Source organism: Pan paniscus, chromosome 12 (assembly GCF_029289425.2).
Source record: "Pan paniscus chromosome 12, NHGRI_mPanPan1-v2.0_pri, whole genome shotgun sequence".
NCBI classification, from domain to species: domain Eukaryota; kingdom Metazoa; phylum Chordata; class Mammalia; order Primates; family Hominidae; genus Pan; species Pan paniscus.
In genome coordinates this window covers 45,732,810-45,759,181 of record NC_073261.2, presented here as the reverse complement: position 1 = coordinate 45,759,181, position 26,372 = coordinate 45,732,810, and the positions used below count along the sequence as shown (strand labels likewise).

Sequence of the window (26,372 nt, the reverse complement as noted above, 5' to 3'; positions counted from 1 at the left end):
GGTCCAAGATAGTAAGAACAGAGCACTCCTACAAATTCAGCAGTTGCTCATTTGACTTTGAGGTCTACCATGTGGTCTGTATGATTAAGTTGCAGCAGACAGCATTACTTACTGAGTCAGCCTATTTTAGCCTGTAATTATATGATGACAAATCAGAGACATGGAATTATGGCTGTTAAGTTGGAAATAAGAGGGTGCATTGAATTGCTGAAATGATAGATGGTCAGACTTTTGACCAGCAAAGTGTGCTAAGTTGGTCCAAATTGTGAAGGAGGCGAACTTTGTCTTTGACAGAGGCATTTGCTCTTCCCTGCAGCAAGTCCTCCCATGTTAATGATATTACTTTGTGTTCACATTTAGAGAAAGTCTCCCCTTCTAAAAATGGTAAATTAATCTATAAGAAGGTTTGAATGGGAGATAAGCTTTTAGTAACCCCATCCAACATTGCTCTCAAATTCTGGAATTAAAGTATTTCAAAAATGTCCTTTATATGCCCATGTCTGCTGCTTGCCTACAACATTATGAGGGAGAGGAGAGTGGGGGGTGGGGGGCGGTTTAGGAGGGGGGAATGAATGGGAATCAATATGGATGGTGGTGATCTGATAAAATACGGAGGTGATCTTACCCTTTGATCCTAGATATGACATAATATAAACTGTTTCTCCACAGTCTGGCATAGTTAAAATAGGTTAGTGACAATTGCTAGGCACTTAACCTTGGTGATACAATATATTATTTGGAGTCACACAGACCTGATTTTAAATATGGACTTAGTGAAGCTGTGTGACTTTGGGGCAACTTTCTTAACCTCTCCACACTTCATCTCCTCGTATGCTACCTCATAAGGTCGTAGGGAGAATTCCATGATAAAATGTATCACAGGATTTATCATATAAATATGTAATAATTAAGTTGGTGGTAATGGTGATGATGCTTGTGGCTTGAGCTAATCATTCATTAGAAGGCTGACTAAATAATTTCACCTGAAAGAGTTGGATAATTCAGGCAATCATGAGAGTTTTTACTTCAGTTAATGGGACAATTACCTCAATTTTCCAATTCACTTCACAGCTAGAGACTGGTAAGAATCAAAGGACCCACTCCTTAACTACTTATATTTATTATACTGCTTTAAAGTGAAGTGAGTAGAAACAGGCACATTGAGTTTTAGTCCCTTTAATTGTTATTTATAAACATTCTTGTACTTGAAACTTAATGTTAGCTTCTTGCTCTAGGCTTAAGAAATGAACACTTGTCAGTTTGGGGACCCATAGACGTTAAAAATCATTTTTTTCTCTGGAAATTGGAAGATAATTATATCAAAATCTCCTTGAGATTTAAATTGAAGAAAGGATTCAGTGCTATCTGAATGGTTGTTTTCTTTTATCAGTGATTTTCACTTTTAGTGTAATAGGTATGGTTTATAACAATCACCAAAAAATGGTTGGTGGTTCAGAGGAAAGGCTGGGAGGGACTCTGGGGTAGGGGGAAGGAATCCTTTTGGATTAATATCTCTGATACCACTAATTTGGGACCCCACATCAGGCAGATCAACAATTTGGAGAGCTGTGCTTGGCTACTGTGAAAAGCAGAAACTTCAACCTGTCCTGGGTAATCATATCATACAAACAAAATCTGATATGTTCCCTTTCCTCTTGGCCATGAAGATAATTTTTCTCATGTTCCCTTAGTTTGAGGGAATGAACAATTGCATGTTATGTATTTTATATTGAGTTTGATTTCAATGTAGCTGGCTTCTATTTTTTTCTAGCTAGAATGGCTTTAATGTGTTAACATTTCAAACTGCTGAGTTACATTGATAAGATCTAATTAAAACTCATGTGTTGAATTCTAATTTGATTAACTTGCAAATTTCACAGTTTGTGATCTACTGTTTATAGGTAACCTTTTTTTAAATTCCAGTTTCAGAAAAGGTCAATTATGAATTTTTAAAAGCAAGAGCATTTTAAGAATATTTAGGAAGAGACTTCAGCTCATTGATAGCTACATAAGCAGAAGCAAATGGAAAGATGCTTTCACCCAAGTCACACACCATTAAGTGTATTATGCAGGTCAAGCAGCCCTAGAGTCAAAATAATATCTTCCTTTGCAAACTTGCATTGGAGGGGATAGTTTTTCTTCAGAATTGTGTCCTTAGAATGTGTGTGTCAGTTCTGGCAACTTCTCTTGAATTATGTTAATGCAGTGAGTGGAAAAATGTTTAAGCAGTCAAAAGATGTTTATTAAGCTTCTACTCTGGGCAGGATATGGCAGCCTAAACCCTAGGGAAGCATATAAAGAAGTTAGCAGTAGGGCATTAATAGGAATTAATTAGAGAGCAAAGCGAAGCAGTTAATATTCAAGTGCTAAATTGTATTCTGGAGATGCAAGTGCTATAGTTGACAGAGAAGTATACACTTTTCAGTGCACAAATTAACCTTGTGTTGGGACAATGAAATGTGCATTGCTTTTCATCTGGGGATTGAACATTGAGTCTGGGAGTCTGCTGATAGTTTTACGGATTCTTTTACAGAGAAGCACCTAGCGAATGTTTTAAATGATGCTGGTTTAGGACCTGTGAGGTCTAAGTAAAGCATGATTCGCTCTTCTGTATGAGGAGGACAATAAACCAAAAACAGCAATAGGTCATCAGAAAGGGATAGTTAAGGAAAAAAGTGCGTATGTAATTTCTGTAAATCAAACATATCTCAAATATAGTGGAATAGCTGTCTTGCTATGAACACAACATTGCAAATGTGAGCTTACAATAAACTCTTGTATATCAAGCACCTTTTTAAATACAGTTTTTAAAGCTACTTTATCTTTCAAGATATAGTATTTTAGATATCTTAATAGTATTCATACAAGTCTGGATTTTAAAATATGGATTAAAATTTACACATACACACGCATATCCAAACATACATACACATGCTATTTAAAGCCACATACATGCATCCATGGAAGTTAGTAGATGTGGCTACTAGTAAGAAGCATCTGGGCAGCCACTGGTTCAAGGATACCTTTAGTCAAATCAGACACCATAGGCAACTCACGTCTATGGCATCCACCAGGATGCACAGCGTGGCGAGCAGTGCTAGTGATATCAGTGACCCTTGCCCCACTTGGTTGAGGACCCCAGGACAGTGGGTAAGTTGCATGGCCAGGCACAACTGATGATCCAGTTGTGTAGAGTGGTTAAGAATGATCTTAGTTCAGGTGGGTTTGAATCCTATTCCTAGAGCCTATTGTGTGATATTAGGAATTCTATGAATTTCTCTGGGCCTAGATATTATTATTAAAATGGGGATAGTAATAGTATCAGAATGATTAAGTAGATTGTTATTTGACATACATAAGCCTCAGCACAGTACCCAGTATTTGTGGATATACATAAGGAATCATAACAATCTTCTATTTGTAGATAGTTGCATAGACCCCGAGCCCATCCCTTTCCCCATGGCAACTAAGAAATGAGCCAGAGGGGTAGTTGGAAAGGCAAATTAATGGCAGCAATTATAATATAATGTTAATGATAATTCTATACATGCTTACTTTCATTTCATTTGAAAAAACACATTTAATTTGCTGCCCACCATCACCTTTTGAGGTAATTATTTACTATGCCCATATTCTATCTGAAGAGATCAATGATAGATCCATATAACAGTGAAGTCTTAACCCATGTCAGCTACAGAGCCCTTGTTGAACCCAGTTCTTCTGAGCTCACATTGCCTGATACCTCTATTAGACCTTAGTTATAGTCCTTCCAAATGTATTCGCTCACACAGGGAGAAGATTTATAATTTAGGAAGCATTTTTCTTGTGTTATTTTACTTGTTCATTGCAGAAACTGCAGTCCCCCAAACTGTACTCTCTTGGTCTGTCTTCTGGAAAATATGTGTATCCCAGAAGCAGGGGAATTGGAAGTACCTATTCACATTCCCCTGTCTGTGAAGCAGGTTGCATACCGTTTTGGGAGGGTGTGATACGGTGATGACAGACATTTCATTCAGGGCTTGCTACCTAAATGGTGTTTAACAAATATAGTTGATTCTCATTACTCCTGATAGTTATGTTCTATAAAGTCATCATGACCATTTAATTAGCAAATATTTAATGATTGGTCCTAGGGGAAATACAGCAGTAGGTTCCTCAGAGCTGCCAGTCAAGACATTTTCTTCAACTGATCAATACGTAACTATGTTTAATGGGTGTTTCTGTTTAGACACTTTATATTTTTGATTCATTAACATTGAACTCACAGCCAATAACTCTGTAACTCATGCCTGATTGAAGCTTGACTAACACATGTGTTTTCTCCATAAGGCACATGCCCGCCTTCTCGTGCTCAGGGACACTAGACGCATTTCAGCACCATGCTTGGAGCCATTTTAAACAGCAAAGTTACTAACAAAAAGCACAAAGATATGAAAAATGTAGCATTAAATAGACTGCAAAAAGTACACTTGTTTACAGTACGAGAGCTGAAAAAGGAAGGCAGAGCATTGCCTTGTTCAACCTCATCTGGGAATGTGCATGTCACGCAACTCAATTTTTTTGCTGCTCTGCCCACATTTGCAAATGACCACGAAAATGCTACAAGCCTTGATTTTGGGGTTACAAATATATTTTAGAGAGTAGGCAAATTGGCAAATGAAGAATCCATGAATAAGAAGACTGCAGTTCTCCTTTTTCTACATTTTCTTACCTAGCAGTTATTGAAAATGAACCTATGCTTCCTAATTTTATCCTTTATCCCATTATAACTTTTCTGCCTACGTACTCAAAGGCTTTAACAGGGAGCCACAGGCATGCCACCACCCTAAAGGAGATGGGGGAGGGCTGAGGGTAGGCACACCATCCCTGGAGTGCCCTGGGCAGGGGATTTTTGTTTGGCATCTCTCTGTAGACACCTTCACTTACACTCATAGAAAGTAGCCCCATCCTCCCCCACTTGGATGCTCAGATAGTGTTTAAAATTCCTATCCTTTCCAGCGACAGAAGGCCGTTTTTCTTTTTTTCCCTTCTCTGAACAGATTTCAGTGTTGAAAGAGGTGCATTCTTTCATCTGGTAAAAGTTTCCTGAGACCAAATATAAAAATTGTCAAGAATAGCTTCTTTTGAACAAACATATGCCATCAAAGCGGCAGAGAAGTTCTGTTATTGCCAGTGCGCACGTAGCTTTGGATATCTCTGTATTTTTCATATATGGGAGTGGGACGGGGACTTTGGGGAGCTTATCAGCCTGTGCTCGTGGCCTCCCTGGAATGGAGAAGGACGTGCTTTCCGGAATGGCAGGGTAGCTCATAAGCCTTTGCAGGGTCTGGCTCTGCCATCCGCAGAAGGCAGAGTCAACATACGGTCTGTACTTCCTTTGTCACCGTCACTCACGCTTTTTCTGTAACCCACGCAGGCCATCATGGCGCAACTACCGCAGGAGGAGAAGGCAAAAATAGCTGAGCAGGTGGAGATATTCCATCAAGAGAAAAGCAAGCTGGATGCAGAAGTGGCCAAATGGGACGACAGCGGCAATGATATCATTGTACTGGCCAAGCAGATGTGTATGATCATGATGGAAATGACAGACTTCACAAGGTGAGGCCCAGAGCCAGGGAGCTGAAGATTTTTTCATTAAACCCAGAAGTGTAGCAGTGTGTATTAGCATGTGAAAGCCTGCTGAAAAATTAAAATATACCAACGCAAGGTGGTGGTATTATAAATTTACATGTATAAGTCAAAATGATCTGGACTTAATTCCTAGCAGATAGGTATATCTTTTTGGTCAAGGAGAACAGATTCAATGTTGTAATTATTGTTGTTATAATTATCTACCCTAAGGCAGTCATAAAATCAAACCCCGGGGGATGGGTGACTCATCTTTGGTCTGTGCTATTTTGCAATATGCTTAAGTATTATTCTGAAGATAAAGTGAATGATTTGTTAATATCCCTTTGGAAAAATATGTACCTCTGTGTGTGTGTGTGTGTGTGTGTGCGCATGTATACATATAGTATGTTGTAATATTAGCTTGTGATCTAGCATTAATTTAAGCTCACATTTTATTCTTACCTATTAAGAATCAGATACAACAATCTAAGATTCCATTGTTTTCACAGAGAAATTAAAGTTGTATAAGATTTATTTCCTTTAGCTCTGAGCTAGTACCTTTGACAAATCAAGTGACCAGTCAGAATTTTGTCAGGAGACTTTTCTTCAGCAAGGGTTAGTGCTCTTTTCTATCATTGCATTTTGGTCTCTTCTTTAAAAGAAGATGATATCTCTGCCCTTTCAACACAAAGGACAAACCAAGGGAGAGCAAAACTCAGTAGGAACCTCCCTGAATTTTGAATCAGAATATCAGGTGATTTGGGGGCAAGTCTCTTACTCTCTATTTGCGAAATGGTGAAATAACACTTGTCTTATCAACTTCAGAAGAGAGTTTTAAAATCCAAAGAGATAATGCAAGTATAAATTATGCTGTTATACAAATATAAACTATGGTTTTAATCTAGTTTTTTTTTTCTGGAAAACACACATATACACGAAGATGTTTTAATGATTTAACGTGGCATTTGTTATTGAAATAATGTAAGATATATGGGAATGTCAAGACATCATCTGATGGGTGACAACTTTTTTTAATGTTGTTGAATGCTTCTAATGAGAAAAGGCTAGAATTGATTATAAATTATAATTTAATATGGAACATCTCTGCGTCACCCCTTTGCCTCTGGCCAATATGTACTAATGACATAGCTTGGCCCTTTTTCCCAATATTTTAAAATTGTTTTTTTACTCAGTGGAATGATTTTACTGTTATGAAGGAGCCCTTTGAGACTTTTAAATGTCATTGTACTCATTAGAAGTTCATATTTGTACATTTGGTTAGTCTTTGTGGACTTCACACATTTATTTCACAAAGCGTAACAGCAGGAAAAAAGTCTGAGCCATTATTTCAGCCTGAAACTTCTACAAATCAGACGATTATGGCAGCCTCGGTCACTGTTTCTCAAGGCCTGTGATGACTTAATTTGCTTGCTTTCAACATTTTATTAGTACTTTACCTGATGGTTATTATCCAGTCCATTAATAGCATCACTTGAACAAATAATCTCAGTAAAGTGAATAATGAATCTGGTCATGTTACTAGTTTTGATCAGGAGCACATTTTATAATTCTCTAGATTATATAACTGTGGTCAAGGCACAGTTATAAAAGATATATTTGAGGGGTCTTGTTACATGGTGTTAAATAAGACACATGTCTGTTAGTCAAAGTATAGTTTTAAAAGTGAGAAGAAGGTGTCTTCAATTTCATAGGGATTTCGTATCATTATGCTGATTTAAATAATGAAATGTCTAGGGAGCTACTAGTTACAATTTTTCCCACTGCATGATGAGTCGTTTTGTGTTCTTTTTGTTAGGGCAAAGGGAGGAGTATAGTAATTAATGACTGGAGAACCAGAGTAGACTGTGCGTTTGAAATGCAACACAGGAAGTTGAGGCTTCATTGCTGCCTCCATCTGCACAGCCTGTTTTTTTTTTTTTTTGCAAACAGACAGCTGACTAGTGCCTTTCTTTGTGGCCTCTCACCTAAGTTCACTATATTTGACCTTATACATTGTTATTATTGCCCTTCCACTTGCATATTCTACTTCAAGGAGGAATAATTTTAGCTCCATAACTCTAAACATTCTTAAGTACTATTTTCTCTTATTTAAAGAATGGATGTAGCTGATTAGGAATTGAAACTTGGCCACTCTCCATAATGTGTATGTGTAAAGGGCATGTGGGTACACAATACCCTGGCATTTATTATCTTGTTGTTTTATTCTTATCACTAGCTAATTCATTAATTTGATTCAGTAATCTCAATGATATTCACTCCATTGTTATTAAAATTGGAAGGGTTCTGCCTCATTTTATGTGTAATAACTTCTTCATGGAAGATAAAACTGATTATGCCTCATGTCTTTTTCCCACTCAGTTCTTGACTTCCATCTCATGGACAATGGCGGAAGCACCATCCTGCATGGAGTGAATGCATGCTTTTCTTTTCATGTCATTTTTCAGAAAGAAATCGCATGTTGCTAGTCGTGTGTCCCAATAATAAAAGGTGTGTAGATAGCAACAGCTCAAGTTTAATTGTACAGCAAAGAGCAAAGCTGTTTTTAGAATCAACTTAAGTTCTAATCTTCAACAGTTTTGAGACTAAGAAAAAAAAACTTTCAGAATACAACTGACTGTAAAATACTGAGCACTAGACTCAAAAATCATATAATCATTCTATATTTCCCAAACTTGATTTTCTGGCTTACTTCACATGCTCAGTACCTCAGCTTAGGGAGCGCTTTACTGATCTTTCAGTTCCAATTCTCTACTCATCCAGGCCACATCTGCTCAGTGAAGGGCAACCATCCTGCTTCCTTTGCACCAAAAGTTTCGTTAGTTCCTGTTTTCACAAAATAAAAATCCTTGTGTTTGCTCTCCAAGGCCTACCTTTCTTGACCTTTAGGCTTCCGTCCTAATTTTGTACATGTTTAACATCTGACCTTACAACCTATTCCAAAAAGTACCTGGAATAGTTCAACTTGTGATTCTGTAGTTCCACCTGAGTTCTCGAAATTCCCCAGATTCACTCAGCTGTTCTACTGTGCTGTCTTCATACTGCTTCAGCTGATTAGTGAAATGCAGCTGATTAGTAAAATTTCCCAAACATATTCAGAAGCCTCTGAAAAGTGACTTTTATGGTTCGATACATTTGCAAATACCCTTTTTATGTGCTATATCTCATTATTGGAGAGTCACATTTGGTATTAACATGTTAGAGGTATTGAGAAGGCATAAAAAATACGTTGGATTAACTCAGAATTTGAATTTTGAATACTAACTATATTAACTCAGAATATACTGAGGCATAGATTTTTCACATTAGTACTTATTACCTTCTCACAAAATAAATGTGAATTAGTTCATAAATGGTGATGTGACAGCAGTAATGCGGTAATACTTTTCCTTGACTTTCTTTTTTGGAGTGACCACTTCACGGGAAAGACTCCAGATACTGACCTTTGCATCAGAATTACCTATGTCCTAAAGAGAGAATGTTTCAAGAATCTATATAAGTAGAGATAATTATATGACTTGATGCTCTTTCCAAGGAAACTAAAAACATACTCCAGATGGGACAATATGATTGCTCCTGCATTAAGAACATGAGATTACCCATAGCATCTTTTAAAACCCACAAAATAGAAAATCTGGTCTAAGGTAGGAAAACACAAGGGCTGTGGGTCGCAATTTTAAAATGGGGAGATACAACCAATGTGGCCAGTCTTCTTGTCGATATTGTCTTCCACGGATAGGAGGACTCAAACTTCTGACGCTTTCATGGATGTGATTTTTTTTTCTTTCGTTTTGTTTGTTTGTTTGTTTGTTTTGCTGTTGGCTATTTGTTTCTTGTTTCAGTCCCCACCTCACATTATCTAAATGACTGTAGCTCATTTTGACTTGTGCTGTCCAATACAGTAGCCACTAGCCATATATGACTACTTAAATTGTTTTTCTATTATGGTATACATCATGAAGTTTACCATCTCAATCCTTTGTAAGTGTGCATTTCTATGGCATTCAGTACATTTACACTGTTGTGCAACCATTACCACCCTCTATCTCCAGAACGTGTTCATCTTCCTCAACAGATACTCTGTACTTACTGAATGTAAACTCCCCATCTGCCTTCCATTTCTATGAATTTGACTAATATAGGTATCTCATATAAGTTGAGTCACACAATATTTGTCCTTTTGTGACTGGCTTATTTCATATAGCATAATGTCTTCAAAGTTCATGCATATATTGTAGCATATACTCAAATGCTTTTCCTTTTAAAGGTTTAATAATGTTCCATTGAATGCATATACCACCCACATTTTCTTTGTCCACTCATCTCTTAATAGGCACTTGGGTTGCTTCTACCTTTTGGCTATTATGAATAATGCTGCACTGTACATTATAAGTACAGTGTGTAAGTATATAAGTTCCTGCTTTCATTTCTTTTAAGTGTATACCCAGAAGTGGAATTGCAGGATCATATAGTAATTCTTTTAAATGTTTGAGGAATCACAATATTATTTTTCACAGTGGCTGCACCATTTTACATTCCCACCAGCAATACACAAGTGTTCAAATTTTTCCACAATGGTCAAATTTCTCCACATCCTTGCCAAAACTTGTTTTCTGTTTTTTTCTTGATAGTAGCCATCCTAATGGATGTGAAGTGGTGTCTCATGGTGGTTTTAATTTGTATTTCCCTAATGATTAATTATGTTGAACATCTTTCCTATGCTTATTGGCATTGTATATCTCCTTTGGAACAATGTCTATCCAAGTCTTTTGCCCATTTTTTAGTTGGGTTGTTTGTTAGCTTTTTTGTTGTTGAGTTGTAGGAGTCCTTGGTATATTCCGGATATTAATTTCTTATCAGGAATTACAAATTCCTGATAAAGAATTACTATTTTCTCTCATTTTATTGGTTTCTTTTTCACTATTTGTTGATAGTGTTCTTTGACACACACAAGTTTTTAATCTTGAAGTTCAACATCTATTTTTTTTCTTTTGTTGCTTATACTTTTGGTGTCATATCCAAGAAATTATTACCAAATCCAATGTCATGAAGTTTTCTCCTGTGTTTTCTTCTTTGAGTTTTATACTTTAGTTCTTATGTTTAGGTCTTTCATCCATTTTTAGTTAATTTTTAAATGAGGTATAACATGAGGACTGCTGCTGCTTTTGCATGTAGATAATCCAGTTTTACCAGCACCATTTATTGAAAACACTGCCCTTTTCCAAGACCCAAATCTTAGCAAAAATCTTAGTACCTTTGTGGAAAACCATTTGACCTTATATATATAAGGGTCTATTTCTGAACTCCATTCTATTCCATTGGTCTCTATGTCTGTCTGTATGCCAGTATGACACTATTTTGATTATTGTAAGTTTTAAAATCAGAAATTGTGAGGCCTCCAATTTTTGTTCTTTTCAAGATTGCTTTGGCTATTTGTGTTGCCTTGAGAGTCCATGTGAATTTTAGGATGGATTTTTAAATTTTGGCCAGAATGCCTTTGGGTTTTGATAGGGATTACAGTGAATCTGTAGATCTCTTTCAGTAGTATTGACATCTTAAGTCTTCCAATCCACATTTATTGAATGACTTTCCATTTATTTTTGTAATTTCAACAATATTCTGTAGTTTTCAGCATGCAAGTCTTCTGACTCCTTGGTTAAGCTTATTCCTAAACATTTAATTTTTTTGATACTGTTCTAAATGGAGTTATTTGCTTCATTTTCTTTTAGGATTTTTTTATTACTAGTGTCTAGAAACATTTTGTATCCTGCAACTTGCCTGAATTCAATTATTAGTTTTACCAGGACTTTTTTTTAAGAATCTTAAGCATTTTCTACATGTAAGATCATGTCACCTGTTAACAGAGATAATTTTGCTTCTTCCTTTCCAATTTGAATGCCTTTTAGTTCTTTAACTTGCCTGATTGCACTGGCTGGGATTTCCGGTACTATGTTGAATAGGAGTGGCAAGAGCAGGCATCCTTGCTTTGATCCTGGTCTTAGAGGTAAAGCTTTTATTATTCACCATTGAGTATGAATAAAGTAAGCGGTGGGTTTTAAAATTTTCATTAAGATGAAATAAAACTGAAACATTGTTTGACAGTTTTTTTTAAAGCTAAAAACATGTGTGGTGTTATTTCTGAGGTCTCTGTTATGTTCTATTGGTGTATATGTGTGTTTTGGTACCAGTACCATGCCGTTTTGGTTACTGTAGCTTTGTAGTTTAGTTTGAAGTCAGGTAGCATGATGCCTCCAGCTTTGTCCTTTTTGCTTAGGATCTTCTTGGCTATACAGGCTTTTTTTGTTCCATATGAAATTTAAAGTAGTTTTTTCTAATTCTGTGAAGAAAGTCAATGGAAGCTTGATGGGAATAGCATTGAATCTATAAATTACTTTGGGCAGTGTGGCCATTGTCACAATATTGATTCTTCCTATCCATGAGCATGGCATGTTTTTCCATTTGTTTGTGTCCTCTCTTATTTCCTTGAGCAGTGGTTTGTAGTTCTCCTAGAAGAGGTTCTTCACATTACTTATAAGTTGTATCCCTAGTTATTTTATTATCTTTGTAGTAATTGTGAATGGAAGTTCACTCATGATTTGGCTCTCTGCTTGTCTACTGTTGATGTATAGGAATGCCTGTGATTTTTGCACATTGATTTTGTATCCTGAGACTTTACTGAAGTTGCTTATTGACTTAAGGAGTTTTTTTTGGGCTGAGACAAGGTTGTTTTTTTTTGTTTTTTTTTTTTTTTTGAGACGGAGTCTTGCTCTCTTGCCCAGGCTGGAGTGCAGTGGCGTGATCTCGGCTCACTGCAAGCTCCACCTCCCGGGTTCATGCCATTCTCCTGCCTCAGCCTCCCAAGTAGCTGGGACTACAGGTGCCCGCCACCATGCCCGGCTAATTTATTTTTGTATTTTTAGTAGAGACGGGGCTTCACCGTGTTCACCAGAATGGTCTTGATCTCCTGACCTCGTGATCTGCCCACCTTGGCCTCTCAAAGTGCTGGGATTACAGGCCTGAGCCACCGCACCAGGCCAACAAGGGGTTTTTCTAAGTACACAATCATGTCATCTGTAAACAGAGACAATTTGACTTCTTTTCTTTCTATTTGAATACACTTTATTTATTTTTGTTGCCTGATTGCCCTGGCCAGAACTTCCAATACTATGTTGAATAGGAGTGATGAGAAAGGGCATCCTTGTCTTGTGTCCATTTTCAAAGGGAATACTTCCAGCTTTTGCCCATTCAGTTTGATATTGGGTATGGGTTTTTCATAAATAGCTCTCACTATTTTGAGGTATGTTCCATCAGTGCCTAGTTTGTTAAGAGTTTTCAACATGAAGTGATGTTGAATGTTATCGAAGGCCTTTTCTGCTTCTATTAAGATAATCATGGTTTTTGTCACTGGTTCTGTTTATGTGATTAATTACATTTATTGATTTGCTTGTGTTGAACCAACCTTGCATCCCAGGGATGAACTCAACTTGATCATGGTGGATAAGCTTTTTGATGTGCTGTTGGAGTCGGTTTGCCAGCATTTAATTGAGGATTTTTGCATCAATGTTCATCAGGGATATTGGCCTCGACAACCATCTGATCTTTGACAAACCAGACAAAAACAAGCAATGTGGAAAGGATTCCCTATTTAATAAATGGGTGCTGGGAAAACTGGCTAGCCATATGCAGAAAACTGAAACTGGATCCCTTCCTTACACCTTATACAAAAATTAACTCAACATGGACTACAGACTTAAATGTAAAACCCAAAACCAAACAAACAAACAAACAAAAACCCTAGAAGAAAACCTAGGCACAACTATTCAGGACATAGGCATGGGCAAAGACTTCATGACTAAAACACCAAAAGCAATTGTAACAAAAACCAAAATTGACAAATGGGATCGAATTAATCTAAAGAGCTTCTCCACAGCAAAAGAAACTAGCATCAGAGTGAACAGGCAACCTACAGAATGGGATAAATTTTTTATAAATTACCCATCTGACAAGGGTCTAATATCCAGAATCTACAAGAAACTTAAACACATTTACAAGAAAAAAAAACACCACCTTCAAAAAGTGGGCAAAGGGTATGAACAGACCCTTGTCAAAAGAAGACATTTATGTGGCCAACAAACATAAAAAAAGCTCATCATCACTGATCATTAGAGAAATGCAATTCAAAACCACAATGAGATACCGTCTCATGCCAGTCAGAATGGCGATCATTAAAAAGTCAGGAAACAATAGATGCTGGCAAGGCTGTGGTGAAATAGGAAAGTTTTTACACTGTTGGTGGGAGTGTAAATTAGTTGAACCATTGTGGAAGACAGTGTGGTGATTACTCAAAGATCTAGACCCAGAAATAATACCATTACTGGACATACACCCAAAGGATTATAAATCATCCTACTACAAAGACACATGCATATGTATGTTTATTGCAGCACTATTTACAATAGCATCGACTTGAAACCAACTCAAATGCCCATCAATGATAGACTGGATAAAGAAAATCTGGCACATATACACCATGGAATAGTATCCAGCCATAAAGAAGAATGAGATCATATTAATTGCAGGGACATGGATGAAGCTGGAAGCCATCATTCTCAGCAAACTAACAAAGGAACAAAAAAACACCACATGTTCTCACTCATAAGTAGGAATTGAACAATGAAAACACATGGACACAGGGAGGGGAACAACACACACTGGGGCCTGTCAAGGGTTGGGGAGCAAGGGAAGGAAGAGCATTAGGACAAATACCTAACACATGCGGGGCTTAAAACCTAGATGACAGGTTGATAGGTGCTGCAAACTACCATGCCACATATAAACCTATGTAACCTGTACATTCTGTACATTCTGCACACATAACCTGTACATTCTGCACACATAGCGTAGAACTTAAAGTAAAAAAAAAAAAAAACTCAAAAAACTAAAAAAGGGATTTACTACATGACCCAGATATTTTGCTCTCGGACATTTATCCAGAGACGTAAAAACTTGTATTCACCCCAAACCCTATACATAAACATTTACGTCAGGTTTATTTGTAATAGTCCCACACTGGAAACTACTCAAATGTCCTTCATTGGGCAAATGGTTAAATGGTTAAGCAAACTATGTTACATCTATGCCACAGACTACTACTCAGCAATAAAAATGCATGCAATGATTTGGATAAACCTTTAGATAATTATGCTGAGTGAAAAACAGTTATCTCAAATATTTCATACTGTATGATTCCATTTAGATGGCATTCCTGACATAACAAACTTGTAGAGGTGGAGAAGAGATTCATGATTAGGAGTATGTTAGGGGTGGGTTAAACGGTATAAACAGTATGAGAGAAACTTGTGGTAATAGTACAGGTCTGTGTCTCAATTGTAGTAGTTACATGAAGCTATACTTACACAAGTGCATAAAAAATAGTGAAAGATGAATATTCCCTATGGATTTTACCGGTATCAATTTCCTGGTTTTGCTATTGTACTGCAGTCATATAAGATATTAACATGAGAAAGGCTGGGAGAAGAGTGAATAGGACATTTCTATACATATCTCTGAATTTCCACAGAATCGGTAATATTTCAAAATAAAAAGTTAAAAATAGAAGACAAACTTAAATAAAATTAAACTTAGTTCCTCAGCCACACTAGCCATATTTTAAGTGTTCTATAATTACATGTGGCTAGTGACTCCATATTGGATAGTGCAGAATTATAGAATGAACATCGTTACAGAAATTGTTAAAATTGCTATAGACACTCGGATGTCTGAAGGAGCTTTAGAATCCACTTGAAACCTATGCGATGATAGCACTAAAAGAACATGCTACCCTTGCTACATAAGCCAAATTCAAGGTCTTCTCTTTTAAAGATATGGTTATTATTCCACAGTTATTCTTCAGCTACCAGTAAGGGCAGCCACACAATCTGTTATGTAAGCAAAAGTAAATGAGTAACTTTGGTCCCCTACCTCCAGAAATGGCACAACTATTTTTTTTCTATTTCCCTTCTCTTCTGTTCATGATGTGGGGAAACTGGGTCATGTCACTAACTTTGTGCTCATTTAAAGAAACCTGGGCCTTGAAACTTTCTTAGAAGGGTGTTGCATCATGCTCAGAACCACATATGAGATATTCAGGATTTCCCAGATGATTCAAATAATTTTCTTTATTTTACACATGACTTTAACTGCATTTTAGTAGTTCAAATTTTTTTTTAATTTTTATTTTTTATTAGTATTATACTTTGTTTTAGGGTACATGTGCACAATGTGCCGATTACTTACATATGTATACATGTGCCGTGCTGGTGTGCTGCACCCATTAACTCGTCATTTAGCATTAGGTATATCTCCTAATGCTATCCCTCCCCCCTCCCCCCACCCCAAGTAGTTCAAATTTTTATGAATATTTAGACAATTGAATTTGGCAGTTGACAATTTTTCTCATGTTATTTTTCTGGGTATTTTTGCATTCTGTGTTTATATTTTATAGTAATACATTTACTTATACAGAATTTAAAGATAAAAGGGAATAAAATTTAAAAATAAAATTGGGAAAGGATTAACTTTTCAATGTATTGTCCACGGACAATTGGTTACTGGTTGGAAAAATAAAGAGTGTGATTCCTATCTCACCCTACATGAAAGGCATAAACTGTAGGTGGATTTAATATCTAAATATAAAAAGGAAACTTTAAAATTTTAGAATAAAATGGAAGGATATTTTCAATTACCTTGGGATAAGGAAGAGCTTCTTAAAGAATGTATGAAAAGCACAAACTGTAGTGTAAATGATGAATACATTTGACTACAATAAAATTAAAATATATATTTTAAAAACTGTAAAAAAAGAAACCTAACATATAGACCAAGACTAGAAGTAATTTGCAGTATAACAAAAGATCGGAATCCAAAATATCTGAAGAGCTTAGATAAGCAATTTAGAAAAAGAGTCAATAGAAACATATGCAAAAGATTTGAAAAGACAACTCAGAGAAAATATATAAATCATTAATAATGATCAATAAATGATGAAGAGACTCAGTCTCCTCTGTCATAACAGAAATGAAAATTAATTTTTTAATAACCATCAGCTTGACAAGAAAAAGTGAATACATTTTAACCTCTAAATGACTGAACATATCTACAGAAAAATAAATATGCCACTTTCTGCCTCCTTCTGGGCTCAAGCAAACCTCTCACATCAGCCTCCGAGTAGCTGGGACTATAGGATGGTCTTGAGCCCCTGTAAGTGATCTACCAGCCTCTGCCTCCCAAAGTGCTGGGATTACGGGTGTGAGGCACCTGTCAGTATACGACTTTAATTAAAGTAACTTGTACAACTATCACCCAGCTCAAGAAACCTTCATAAACCTTTTCTAAGTCCCAATACCTTTATTCTCGACTAGTTGTAACTATTACCTTGAGCTTTTTCAAGATCTGATGACGGTCTACAGGGGAAAAAGCCCTGAACTTTGTAGCATTTGCTGATGTCCAGGAAGTAAATATTCCCATTATGGCAGATTTCAAGCTCCCAACATTTCAACTGGCTTGCCCAGTTCCTAAAAACCTAACAAATAATTCTCGTTGTATAAGCCTACTCCAGCACTCATGTCAATTCTGTCATTTCTTTGGGTTTTTTCTTCTTTTGTGTGTGTGTGTGTGTGTACCACCTAAGTGAGCATCTTTAAATAGTTTTGTTTTAGTTGCTTCTGGGAATATCAATATTATGTAACTGAATGAAATTACTTTCCTTCTGATATTCTGGAAGAGTTTAAATAGCATTGAGATTATCTTCTCTTTAAAGGTTTAGTTAACTCCTGTAAGAAACCACCTGGATTTACTGACTTTTTTCTTTTTTCTTTTTTTTTTTTTTTGATGAGTTCTATCTGACAACTTTGTTTCTTCCATGGAAATCAGACTGTTTTGATTTTTCAGAATCTCCTTTCTGGTCTGTTTTGATAATTTATTACATTTTTCTCCTAGAAACTTATTTCATCTGTTTTCACATTTACTTACATATATTTGAGAAAGCAGCTTTGTGATACATTTTTTTGTTTTCTAAGGTTATTGCTGTCTTATCTTTTTTACTTTTGGATATTTTTCTCCTATTTTTTCTTGATAGCATTCTAAATATATTTTCTATATCTTTTTGGTTTAGAGCTAGTTTTAGGATTTATTCATAATTTCTAGTGTTTTCTGACACATTAATCTCTGTTTGTAATTTTATTAGTTTTTTTCCAACCTCTTCTTTCTGAATTCTTGAGCCATCTATTTAGTTAGTGTTTTTTGTAACTTCGTGTGTATTAATGTATGTAGTTAAGGCTACTTGTTTTTCTCTGAGCACGTTACTTTAGCTGTTAAGAATGAATCATATTTAGAAAAAAAGTGTACTAAATTGTGATTCAGGACACACAGACTTCCATCCTGTTTCTCTCTGTGCGTAGCAGTGTCATTTGGGCATGTTACTTTGTCTTCCTCCCTAGATTTCAGCTTCCCCAACTGGAAAATGAGAAAATATTTGATCTCAGAACTTCTATTTTGCTCTCTAATTTTATGAAATATACCCTCATACCCATGTTGCAACTCCAGTAATTTGAACTGAGTCTACAACATGAATTCTAAAGTCTCAAACTTTTTTTTTCCTAACATACTAGTAAGTCTATGAACTGTAGTCTCCGGTGTAATCAAAAAGACATGCTTCTTTTCATTCTTTGTCTACAATATGGGGGCCTGAGCATCAAGCAGATTCAGGATCTATATAGACATTCTTCATTAACTTGGAACATTTTGTCAGAATCAATCAGCTGGTGGAAGTTATTATGGAACGTTCACGAGGAAGCATTTTCCAAGATCCTTTGAAATTGTTGAAATACACAATTGTTAGCAATGCAGAATCGAACAGAATGCAGTCTTATTGAATGGGTTAAGATGAAGTTAAAACAAATATTATGTCAGAGTAAACATCAGAAAATAGATTTTCTAAGGTCTAGAAGTTACAAAGAAATATGCAATAATGAGAATATTATTAAACATTGACAGATTCTGTATCCAAGTGTTCCTTAAAAAATAAAAACCATTTATTTTGCGCTAATAAAAATATGTTAGGGAATAGCAAACAGATTGTCACAGAATCTTTAACTCATCCATATTACATAAAATTCACAAGTGAAATTACTGTCTACATTTTAAAATCTAAGTAGCAACTGCAAAATCAAAGTACTTTGTGGAAGAGTTAACGTCACTACAACAAAATGAAATACCTTAAGTTGTGTGTCTGTCTCTGTATTTAAACATCAATAGAAACCCAGTATATTTAACTTATACTGACTAATGTAGAAAAATCCAAGAAGGTGAATTAGTAGAGAAATGGAACAAAATACCATTCATTTACATTAGTTTACTGAAAGACATTTTGTCTTCTATTTTATAAAATGTTATTATGTAACAATAGCAATCATTGCCCTCTCTGTATAACCCTACACGGTCTGAATAAATCCCTTCTGAACAGTTTTTCTGTACAGCTCACCACATTTCTAACTACAGGAATGTAATCTTCCAGCCTTAAAAAACACATTGATTTTTATGCACATAAAGAGACCAGGTTAATTAACGATGCTAAAAATGATAAACATAATTTATTCTTTACCTCTCACAATAAGGGAAAGAAAAGTTATTACATGCTATATTTTGTTTAAAGATTTATGATGCAGCATAATTTCCATTTCCCTTATAATAAATATTTAAAAGACATATAATATTAAACACTTCACCTAATTGCAAACCTTATATGAAAATATTAGGGTGATGGTTTGGAAGCACAAAAACATTTACTGTCACTCAGTGCTTTGTACGTTCTTTCATAAATCAGTATCAGAAGCACACAGGCCAACAAAACTCTGAAATTCTGGCCAAACAGTTGCCAGTTATGTGCAAGAGATAATTGCTTCTCAAAGTGCCAAACTGGACTTAAAATTTAAATAATAGAATATAAATATGCTGGACATGAGTAGGAAGATAATGCATATGCATTTATTTTGGCTAGAGTCTGCTTAAAATTTTGAATTTTTTACTTATGACCTGTATAAGCTTGGATAAGTTACTAGATCATTTTGGGCTCATTTTATTTTCTAAATGGGAGTGATGATACCTACTTTGTAGAGTTGTTATAAAGTCAGAATGAGGTAGTCTGTACAACAGCTTTTGGTACACGGTAAGCAACTATAAAATTTTCATTTCTCTTGTGATGATCTTTTATAACTGGCCATTGTTGAGAAATATAGAACTTAATGTAAAAGATAAAATGTGAACATGCACATAAAAATATGGGAAAATATTTCCAAAAACGACTACTAATATAGAAACTGGAGTTAAGCAGGAAAATATTCAAAATTCAACTAATGTGGCCAGTGCCAAATAAAATACAACACTAGACTCCTGGACAAAGGATATGGTAGGTTGGTCTCTTTCCCGTCATTAAGTGGATTTCTAATTATGTTGTATATGTTGTTTCAGAGGCAAAGGCCCATTGAAAAATACATCTGATGTCATTAATGCTGCCAAGAAAATTGCCGAAGCAGGTTCTAGAATGGACAAATTAGCTCGTGCTGTGGCTGATCAGGTAATAGAAGAGGGAAGGGTGGGCACATGCTGAGTGGAGTCATTAATTAGCACTTGGGTTTTGTAACTAGTTTTACGCACCCTATAAAATGCCTCTGAAGAATGAATCAGAGGGGAGGATCACTGATATTTTACACACTGGTATCTGCCTCTCCTGACACTGTGCTGGTGGCAAACGTAGATTTAGCTCAGGAGAGAATGCTAAGGCTTCTGACCAAAATTCCTTGAGAAAGAAGAACATACTACTTAGGAGACATCAGCCCCTGAAGAGTCACGGATTGTCCCAGCCTTCCCCATTCAGAAAGGCAACTATACTGCATAATGAAGGGGGGAAAAGCAGGTTTTTAAATTTTCATTGTTAGGCTCTTGGTTTAAATATATTTTCAGAGATTCCTACCTAATGCCCTCTTTTGTTTACTTCATGGTGCTTATCACATTTAAAAAATATATATTTATTATTGCTTTACTTTTTTTTTCTGTTGCCCCCAGGAAATTTAGGTTGCACATTTTAACTGCCTGACAGAATGAATAAAGGAGAGAAAAGAGCAACCTGCCTTGTGGTCAGGGAACTGAATTAGCAGAGCTTTAGGGATGTGATGGGTCATGATTTGATGGTTTCTTTAAAAAGTAGTCGCGGACTCTACCAGGACTAGAATGGAAACTGGGGGTAGGACAGTCAGGGGCATTTGGAGACCAAAGGGCAGAAACAGGTTGCGGAATCTGGGAGAACATCATGTTTTTAAATGTAGAAATAAGAAACTAGAACTTCACCTTTTCTTATTTAATATGGCTCTCACTCTAATGATATTCTTCATAATAACTTATGCTCCACCATAAATGGGATTATTCCACATGATCAAGAACCTTCAGATTTCAGCTTTATTCTAACCCAGACTCAGAGGCATCAGAGATAAATGAAATTCTCAGAGTATCTCTCTTTTTTTTTTTTTTAATTATACTTTAAGTTTTAGGGTACATGTGCACATTGTGCAGGTTAGTTACTTATGTATTCATGTGCCATGCTGGTGCGCTGCACCCACTAACTCGTCATCTAGCATTAGGTATATCTCCCAGTGCTATCCCTCCCCCCTCCCCCCTCCCCACCACAGTCCCCAGAGTATCTCTTAATGCTTTCAAACCAAACTAGGATATACATTAAAAGAGTTCTCACCTTGAATGTTTATTTCCATACTTTTCATTTTATTTGGCTTGAATTGGAACTTTAAAATCCTGTTCTAAATGTTTTGTTGCAATTATGGTCCATTTCTTTGAACAGTGCTTTTAGGTAGTAGACTTTTCCAGGTAACTAACAATTATCCCTATAAGCAATAGTGATTTACAGTTTGAACCACTTTGGATGGATTGTATCACAAAATATAAGTTTTGGAAATAAAATATTATATATGCTACTATCTACATGGAAATATTAACATGAATTTGCCTAGTATACTGCAGTACATTGATGCAAGCTGGAGATACTGAAAGAGAATTGCATCCTTCTCCATATATGGCTCTAGTCTCTGATGATCTGATGATTTTTGAGTCTTTGTGTTGCTTATTGTAGTTTTCCTCCCTCATTCCTATATATAAGGGTTGCTCCTCTAAATACTTACTGCCTCAGCATCCCAGGCTCTAACATCCTTCATTCAAGTCCATACCAAATTCACACACCTTTAAAGGCTGAAAAAACAAAACAAACAAAACCCCACATGATTTTACTATCAGGATTGCACTTAAGAGTCAAGAGTCAACGAATTCTCATTTTAATTTTATTTTACATTTAAGATGGCTAATCCAAGAAAATTTTTTAACTTTTGACTTTTGGAGAAATGCTTATTGGTTGAGATAACTCAAGTACTATGAGAATTTGAGAACTGCTCACAATTTGTAGGTGTTGAGTGTTAACCCATTGCTATTGCCTAATTTCAGGGCAATATCAACCATGAGGCTTCACAGCATAAACTGAGGGTTTTTTTTTGACAGACTTCCATAAGTATTCCAGAAAGTTCATGTAGAGGAGGGAAGAGACAATGAATTTACTTGAAAATATGCATACAAAAAAATTACCAACTAGAAAAGGCCACATTCTTTTTCTGCAGATGTTGAGAAGAGTTGGGATGTGTAGAGTGACCAGAAATTGGCCATCCACCAATTTGTTAGGAAGGACTTCTTGGGAGTGAAAATGAGTGGAGTTTGAATGGCTGTTTCATTATACTTTAAATCTCAATGGTCAAAAGTATTTCTCGGCATCTTTAGGCCCTTCAAGTTCAATAGTTTTGGTTGTGACTTTTGTTTTTGATTTTACCTTTTTGGGCTTTTATTTTCAACTATGCAACCTAAAGCATAACTCAAAACAGTTGATATGTGAAAAACACATCAAACACAAACACACACACACACACACACACACACACACACACACACACCCCAGGATACTACATTTATTTTGAGATTCAGTGACAGAGTATTTAAATGCTACTATTTCACAGTGACTCAAAATAAACAGATTAAGTTTAAACCTAATCCTCTTTGTGGCATTAGTATTGTCATTAGCTGTGAAATAACTTGCAATTTTTGATAAAGAAATCTTCAGAAAAAAAGTTATCAAATTCTGCACCTATTTCCATGATTTAGGAGTTATTTTCCTTGATTCATCATGCCTTTTTAAATGTGTATTTTAACTGCTTTTGTTTAAATAATAGAATAGAATGAGTATTATCAAGGACTGGATTGGTTACATTTATTTTGCCGGAAAATATTTTATAAAGATTTGAGATATGCGTGCCATATAAACTTTTTATGGACTGTTGCATTTTTAATTACTGTTCCATTGGGATAGAACTTTCAGTTTAATTTGCTGCAAGGTATTTGTATCAAAAGCCTTGTCAGCCCTCTGGGGAGATATCATTTTAAAGTTAATCCCTTTCCGTGTATGGGTCCCTAGAGTAGGATAAATATTACAGTATGAAGTACTTGTAAGAAGCTAAAAACAGTCTCTGTGGAATTCTTTCTTGATAAATGCAGTTAGTGAAAAAATACCACAATGGTAAGTGTTAAATATAAAAAATATCCCTTTATCATTTATTCAATAGATGGTTATATGTAATCACTGGCTTTACAGTATTGATAAAAGAATTTCCTTTCTTGAGCTTGAGGGAAACTTAGCTCAGAGTCTTTCTTCCATCCTCTCATTCTAAATAAGATACTTCAGTTCTGGCTGTAGGTACTTATTTCTTATAGTATTAAGGATCTGGTGATTTTATGTCCTTTACAAGTACCAAATTGATACAGAACAATTAAATGGCCTGGAAGTAGCTCAAGCTGAACCTTTGATAGCAAAAGAAATATATAGGCATCTCAATTCCTCGGTAGCCATTGGCAATGAAGCCTCAGAAATGTTTTCAGGAGTCATGTCAATGTCTCTAGAAGTGTTCAGCCAAGCTCTGTGTGTGCTTGATGGACACCCGCCTACTTCGGTCATAATGAAAATCCAAACTCCTTAGCCAGAGTTGACTCCGGTGCGTCCATCAAAGGACTCTGTTGCTACTCTTATGAACTTCTTTCAGCTGGCTTCAGATACATTCTGTCAAATCTGTTTTTCTTACAGTAGTCATGAACCATTTCAGTCTCTCATTTAAAGGCAGGTTATTATGTTGCTTACATTTTGATAAATATTAAATTCCAAAAAATGTAATAGATTTTTTATAAGTGAATGATACATTTATTAGAGAACAAAGGAAACAAATTGATTTTCTTCCCCCAACTAACTGGATTGAAACTGTCCCTTATGCTTGGCAGAGAGTGCCACACAAAATGATTTACTTTTAGCATCCTTTGGTCCTCTGCATTAAAATAACATTTCACATAGTGAAAGTTGAAGAAAACTGTAAAATATTTAGGTTTCTTTAGAGTTTAGAAGACAGGAGGTAAAAATACTCATAAACATGTAAAGAAGTCCCGATAAGACTTTCTGGAATATCTTCAATTTTCTTCTGATAAAATTTTATTAAAGTAGAGCCAACCATTCTAAACTACAGTCTGTGGCCTTTCTAAAATGCACTGTGAAAAAGTTAAGTTAAATGAATGTAATTAAGGTATATGACACTGAAAACTTTTCTTCCTGCAGCTTTTCTATAACAAATGTTAGAAACTGAAGAGTACTTACTAATCAAGATCACTCTTTTAATGTTTTATAGTGTCCTGATTCAGCATGTAAGCAGGATTTATTAGCCTACCTTCAACGAATTGCCTTGTATTGCCATCAGCTTAATATCTGCAGCAAGGTGAAGGCAGAAGTGCAGAATCTGGGAGGAGAGCTCATTGTGTCAGGGGTAAGCTGGACTTGGGCTTCACAATGTAAAATTCCCACCGTTGCACTTCCAAGGCAAACATTCTTGGCAACAGTACTGCTAAAAACACCAAACTACAGTGATTTATAGGGAGGGATTTTTTAAAATAAATGTTATCACCATTATTCCAGACCTTACAATAACTCACAAAGAGCAATTTGATTTTCCAATTACCCTGTGTTTATTCTAGCCTTGTAAAATCTCCATTCTTCACAAGAAAACTAATTTTGTAGTCTGGAAACTCATTGCCAAGCTGTGACTATTATAATTATTTGGGGCTTTTGTATATTTACTCATTGTGAGTCTACTTCCTTCTGTTAGTCCTAGTAATTTTCATTCTCTGTTCAGGAGCCAGCCTCTCTATGTGTGGATTGTGTTCACATGTTAGAGATGATGAAAACAATAGGAATTCATTCATCAGGTTCCAATGCATACTAGGTTATCAGTAACCCTTGAAAGCCAGAAGATGTTTGAATTGAATACAGGTTGATGTGCTGTTGCCAAAAACTAACATAATTGTCGAACACTAACAATTATATATTCTTTGCTCAATCACTCCAGTGTTTCCTTTCTCATGAAAATATAATTATCTAGTCCATTTTTATCAAATGCATAGAAATAACTTCAATGAATATTTAGAAGAATCACAATTTCTTGGCAAGATTTCCAAATATGTGTTGAGGTTCTTCACCTTGGCTTCTTCTCCTCCCTCAACCCCTTTCTCTCAACACAGGGTGCCATTTGTTGCAAATTATTTGCAAGTCCAGAAATGTGGCTCTGACACCTTAGTTCTTTTCCCAGTCAGACATGATGATGCTACCATTTCAAGTGAGTAATTACCAGGCACGTAATATTATCAGCGTGGTGAATACCTTATGAAAATCAGACTAGTCACAAAGCTCAGTTCTTCCTGAAGCCATTTTTGGAATTAGAAGTTTGGCCATTTGGTAAAAACATGTGAACAAATCATTCTTGAACCCACCTGTTTTTGTTCCCATATTGTTTGAGTTGCATAAAACATAGCTGGGAAAAGAACTGATCTGGCTTGCATAGAGACACCATCTGGAAAGCCTGTTTCATGCAGTCCCACCTAGATCCCAGTAAATTGGCTATTTTGTGCCTCTTCCCAAAGCACAGTCACCTCTTTGCATTTCCAAAATGATCCTGCTTCAACATTCTTCAACAACCAAGAGCAATCTGTCTTGCAATGTGTCCTTTCTGCCAAGCTGGTAATTACCAAGATTCTCTCGCCAAGAAGTGATCAAATCATTGCATCTTCCTTGCTGCCTTTCTTATCTTCAGCCTTGATGGTATAGTTTCCCATACCACTCAGCTTTCATGTCCATCTGTATATAGCCCCTGTGGAACTGAGTGCTTTTTGTTCAGCTTGCCTTGTGTGCTTTCATTTGTTACTTTCCAATCTTATTATTTACGTGGATGCTCAAAGCATCTTTGTGGATCTCAGACTCCACAACCTCATCTGGGCAATTTTTACTAGCAGAGCCGCTCTCCGTCATCCTCTCAGTACCCATTGTTTGTCACTGCCTCCAAAGCTTCATTTCCATTGTCTTTTCCTCATTTAGATGTAGTCCAAACCATCACTGGCTTTTATCACTTGCACTGTTGGCTTTTATAGAGGTGTTTGAGATTGGGAACACCATCAAGAAGCCTGTTCCCTTCTTTGAGTCTTGTTGGCAAAGTTCATAAATCCTTGCATGGGAGAAGGCTTCTTTTAGAAGAATGTTGTTCAACTTGATAATTATT

The 26,372-nt window shown here is 36.0% G+C and overlaps 1 protein-coding gene across 6 annotated transcripts in view; it reads left to right on the top strand.

The window, feature by feature from the left end:
• Nucleotides 1–26,372, top strand: part of CTNNA2 (catenin alpha 2) — a 1,151,703-nt gene that overhangs the window by 1,086,671 nt on the left and 38,660 nt on the right. For 5 of the 6 annotated variants that reach the window (XM_014343874.4, XM_003816599.3, XM_008969646.4 and 2 more), the window contains 3 exons: nt 5,417–5,598; nt 20,155–20,260; nt 24,456–24,590. In XM_014343874.4, coding sequence (XP_014199360.1) covers nt 5,417–5,598; nt 20,155–20,260; nt 24,456–24,590 — 423 coding nt within the window. The remainder of the gene's footprint in view (nt 1–5,416; nt 5,599–20,154; nt 20,261–24,455; nt 24,591–26,372) is intronic. The other variant, XM_003816600.4, reaches the window with a different exon arrangement.